The sequence below is a fragment of the Anopheles aquasalis genome, chromosome 2, assembly GCF_943734665.1.
Source record: "Anopheles aquasalis chromosome 2, idAnoAquaMG_Q_19, whole genome shotgun sequence".
Taxonomy (NCBI): domain Eukaryota; kingdom Metazoa; phylum Arthropoda; class Insecta; order Diptera; family Culicidae; genus Anopheles; species Anopheles aquasalis.
The window spans coordinates 16,192,501-16,197,500 of record NC_064877.1 but is presented as its reverse complement, the minus strand read 5'-3'; the positions used below and the strand labels follow the sequence as shown (position 1 = coordinate 16,197,500).

General features: G+C 45.6%; 2 protein-coding genes across 2 annotated transcripts in view; both read right to left on the bottom strand.

Annotated features, from left to right (window-relative positions):
- LOC126571004 (serine protease gd-like) overlaps nt 1–105 on the bottom strand; it is a 3,522-nt gene extending 3,417 nt beyond the window's left edge. Inside the window, exon 1 of the mRNA XM_050229194.1 lies at nt 1–105. This exon is cut by the window's left edge and continues 733 nt beyond it. The gene's annotated coding sequence lies outside the window, so the exon portion shown is untranslated.
- Nucleotides 106–951: 846 nt separating this feature from the next.
- Nucleotides 952–5,000, bottom strand: part of LOC126581366 (serine protease gd-like) — a 5,326-nt gene continuing 1,277 nt past the window's right edge. Inside the window, exons 2-4 of the mRNA XM_050244957.1 lie at nt 4,966–5,000; nt 4,121–4,882; nt 952–1,744 (exon numbers count right to left, since the gene is read on the bottom strand). The exon at nt 4,966–5,000 is cut by the window's right edge and continues 429 nt beyond it. Of these exons, the coding sequence (XP_050100914.1) occupies nt 952–1,744; nt 4,121–4,882; nt 4,966–5,000 (1,590 nt within the window). The remainder of the gene's footprint in view (nt 1,745–4,120; nt 4,883–4,965) is intronic.

Genomic DNA, 5,000 nt, shown 5'->3' with positions numbered 1-5,000 from the left:
TTGTCGGAGCAGTTGCCACACACTATAGTGCACGATCCCCGTGAAATGAATCAGCTGTGTGGTGGGAGATCGCGCTTGTCGCATGTCAATGCTGATGCTTCACTCACATCACAAAATTCCCAAACAACCACGCACGCCCGCCCGCACGACGGTCGGGTTTCCTCGATTCCGGTTTTCTCGTGCGATTCTCGGCTCTTATTGTACCGGCGGATTCGTAACAGAGGCGTCGTGTTCACCACATCGGGCTCTTACTCGGCTTTATAATAGGAAAAGTAAATCTCAAACACAAGCAGGTTTGTGGGGCCGGTTTTAAGTGGATTGTGTTTTTACGAGTGACTTAATACGTTGCTTAGTTATCGGTTGATAAGACTCGGCTGGTGGATTTTCGCGATACTGTAGCATTTAAATTTGTTTCCGTGTATTAACATCATTTCTGGAGAGCCCTGGAGAGTCTCTTCCGTATGAAGATGACGTTTGAGTCACGCAAAGATCAAAAGCACTAAACATTCCAGCATACGTCCTGTGCTACTAAAAGTATCCTTGACATCCAAACCTGCCTCGTAAAGGCGGTGCCAGTGTTGCATATCTGCATTTTAGTAGGGTAAGGGTTTTTGGTAGTTAATCATTTAAGATACAATACTTTTGAGTAATGATTATTTGAAAAGATATTTTATTTTATATTTCAGCCTTTCCTCACGTTTAGTGAATACGATCTGGAATCTACGATTGCGCATGATCCGCGAGAGCTAGAACCGAAACGGTGCCACGTCGGTGTGGATCACGCTGATTTTAGCCGCCAGCAGTGTTTCTATAATGCACAGGCCGACAAAAATCACGTCTCGCAGTTAATGGCGTCTGCCTTGTGTGTTGAAGCAGAGCAAATGAGAGATTCACGATTTTTTTATTTCAATGATCGCATTCGCTCTTCAAAATCAAGCACCTCAGTTGCGTTTATGATTGTAACACTCTTACTATCCATTCGTAGAATGCAGCCACATCGGTATAGATGACGTACTTGGTTGCATCGCAATGTAGCGTGTTAGGATCACGCTGCCCAATCGACACGATGCCACGGATAAAAAATTGCGATCCTCGCTTGAACACCAGCCCACTTCCAGAATCACCGTGACAGGGCACTGAACCCTTTCCATCGGCACAGAACGATCGCGATGTTGATGAGAACAGATAGTACAAGGCACGGGTACATTCTCGGTATCCAAGAACCACCGCCGACACGTAGCTCGGATAGGAAGCATCTCCCGATTCTGTGTAGCCCCAGCCCGAAACAATTCCGGTGCTGCCTACCATCTGCCCAATGTTACTATTTTCTCTCCAAACACATATCGGACGCACCAGATCGTTGTACACAATCGGCTGTGAAACGGCCAGCACGGCAATATCGGAATCGGTTAACATATCGTCCTCGTGGTAGTAATCCTCGTGAACGAATATCCGGGACAGATCCCGCAGCTGGTTGTCCCCATCGAAGAAACTATCGACATTGTACATCCCTGGGACGACCACAAAGTGGTTCGGTGGACGTTGTCTACCGTTTTCGTAGTATACACAGTGGGCTGCCGTTAAGAAATGACGCCGGGTGATTATGCTGGTACCGCATATGTACTTAGGCTTGGTGGACACAATAGTATTGAAAAGTGGTGCTGCCCACGGGAATTGTCCCTTTGCCGAGCGAATACCGTTGATCGAGAGTCGATTTCCAAAACTAGCGACCGTACCGCAGGACCTGCAAAAGGCAGAGAATGAATTAGAAACATAACTACGTGTTGGAGATGTTACAAAAGGACCACAATGCTTGAGTCTTACCCGGTGTAGGAGGATGGTTGTGGTTTCTGTATCATTTGTTGGAAAGTTGGTGCTCTGGTGTTGAATTGATCCTTTGGTGGTTGGTTGACAATCAGGTTGGACGTCGGAGTTGATTGATAAAACGTCTGCTGCGGCTGTACCGTTGGTTGGTACTGGGACACAGGCGCTACCTGAGTTACTGGTCTGGTTCCGTCGCCGGCACTAGACAGCTGTTGTTGCACCTGAGCGACTAGTGTATGCTCCAGATTAATAGTCGTTACTATCTGGCCCCTGGCTCTCTGTCCAATGCAAATGGGCTGACCATTCAGGCTGATGTTCAGCACGGATGGATAGATGTTCGTGAAGGGAAAGTTTACGCGATATTGTACTGGTTTGTTTTGGTAAATATCCCAAAATGTCGCTGATCGCGATTTAACGAGCGTAATAGATCCTAAATTATCCTGTAGGAAAAAGAAGATAGCATAAAGCATAACTCGCGTTCGTTACATAACACGGTTGCTATCGGCATACGACCGTTTCGACGGAAAGTTCTAGAAGAAACTCATCTCTTCGTTAGTGATTGCATATTTTGCTGTTCGCATCTCATTTGAAATTTAAATTCTTCACATTCGCAATCAATAACCTAAAATCTATAAATAGCATAAACTGAGCGACATTTCTTGGGGTTTGATCGGCAAAACCGGTATTGAACATTTGCCAAAAGAGCTAATAATAGCCGCACCCTGTTGCCACAGGAAACATTTCGTGGCATTTGGTTCCGTTTCGTAGCTTCCTTTGCAAAATAATGGGATGCACTGTGTCCTGGTTTTCACTTACCTGTGGGACTGTTGTTCCAATCGAGAGCTCAACATCGAGTTTATTCGTTTGACCTATACGCGATGGAGCCTCAATGTATCCGAACGCCACATTAAGTGCAGGATCAAGCCGGTAGCGAAATATGTTTGGACATGGTGATCTAAGATACTGCCCTTCACCGAGCATATGCAGAAACGAACCAAAAATCAGCAATTGGCATATACTCGTTCTAAGGAGCACTGTTAATGAAACTGATCTCGATGGTAGCAGCTTTTTTACGTGCACCATGGTTCACCTTTCACTATTTTAAAAATGACAATAATTCAAGATAACGAAACGAAGATATACACACAAGATCATACAAAACCACATCTACCTACACAAGACAACGAGAAAGAGCGGCTGGCGTGCTCTGATCACAACGAACAAACGAGCGAACCGTTCCGCTTAACATGCAGAACCATACTGAAGAAGGCAACGTCTTCACATTATGCCGGCTATGAAATGGAGCGGATTGAAAGAATGTATTCCATACCCTGTCAATGATTGTTAAACAATGATTTCAGAGGTTGGTATTAACAATGAATTATACTATTTTTTAAGTCACAAAAACCATCACAAAATCTTTATACATTTTCATAAAGCGTACAACAATAAAAAAAACTGTCTTGGTGGTTTTAAATCGTTCTATTCCTCTTTCGTTAGCAAACATATGCTGAACCATGGCCGAAGTATTTAATACGGAAATGGAATCAAATGCGTGAGCTGCCGTCCTTGAATAATAAGATCGGGTGCGTCTGTGTCACCTTTGGAAAATAAACTAGATTAAGTTCGTCTTCATAAGATTGGCGCTTAGCCGTTTCACACTGTGACGTAAAATGAGCCCAACGTTAGGACATGTGGGCTTATCGCCAACACTTCCTCACAACTCGTCACTTTTCCCGCTACCGTTCGTCACGGAAAAACCTGTTTTGCGATAGACAGACAAACAGACAAATGCAAATCTTCCACCATTCTGTGAAGGAAGCATGGAGCCCGATTGGCGTTACCGTACCGATATCTTGCTGGAAAATACCGCAGCTAATTTTATCAATTTATTCTTTTCGATATCCTTTGCTTTAAGCAGCTTCTAAGCAAAAGAATAGCTAATATTTGTTTTACGTTTATCGAAAAAAAACTCAATAGCAGTGTGCCAAACCATTCGTCTCTATTATTTAATTTTTTTCTTTTATTACATGAACAAAACAATCTTACAAAGATTAGCAGCAACTACACATGTGTAGGTGTTTCCTTTTTTCATAAGCAGCCATGCTTACATCGTCGACCCTTTACAGAGGGAATAAATATGATTTAGAATCCGAGCAGCACTATTCAAATGCTCATTGCGTCTAGGGGATGGCAATAAAACGAATAGTTTATACGAATATAGCTGGGAAACGATTGCGATTGCACGATCCTTTAACTTGTGAATCAACCTTTGACAACGCGGCTCAACCAGTACCGGAACGGTGCCACATCGGTGTACACGACATACTTCTTAGTATCGCACAGCAGTGTGATCATATCCCGTTGCCCGGTCGAAACGATACCCCGGAGATAGTAGCGTGTGCCACGCTTAAACGCCAACCCACTACCGGAGTCACCGTTGCACGGAACGGCCCCGTGTCCATCAGCACAGAACGTTCGGGCCTTCGGTGGCACAAATCGACCGAGCTGGCGCGAACAATCACGCTTATCGACAACGGTGGCCGTGACAAAGCTTGGGAACTTGGAGTTTCCCGACTCCGTGATGCCCCACCCGGACACGAAACCATTCTCTCCGACAATCTGTTCGAGATTGTCGCTCCAACTCCAGATACAGATCGGACGCACCAGATCGTTGAAGGTGACGGGCGCGTCGAGCTTCAGTACGGCGATATCCGAATCAGTCGCTTCGGTATCCTCGAAGAAGTAATCGGAGTGCATGACGATCTGCACCACACCCCGGTCCTGGTTGGCGCTATCGAAGAAGCTGTCGATATTGTACATGCCCGGTATGACGGAAAGCTGCGAGTTTCGTCGCTTCGTCCCGTCCGGATAGTGCATACAGTGGGCCGCCGTTACCACGTGCTGGCTAGTGATGAGGCTGCTGCCACAGATGTACTGTGGTTTTGGTTGCTCGGCGGTGTTGAAGATCGGCGCAGCCCAAGGAAACTGACCCTTGCTCGAGCGGATCCCATTGATGGACAGTCGGCTAGCTAGTGGACCGACCGAACCACAAACACTGGCAAAAAAGAATGGCAGATTGATTAGATGGATAAGTTGGCTTTTACCTAGCATTTTGTACACTGACTGGCAGCTACTTACGATTCCAGCGATTCTCCCGATGTTTGTTGTGGTCG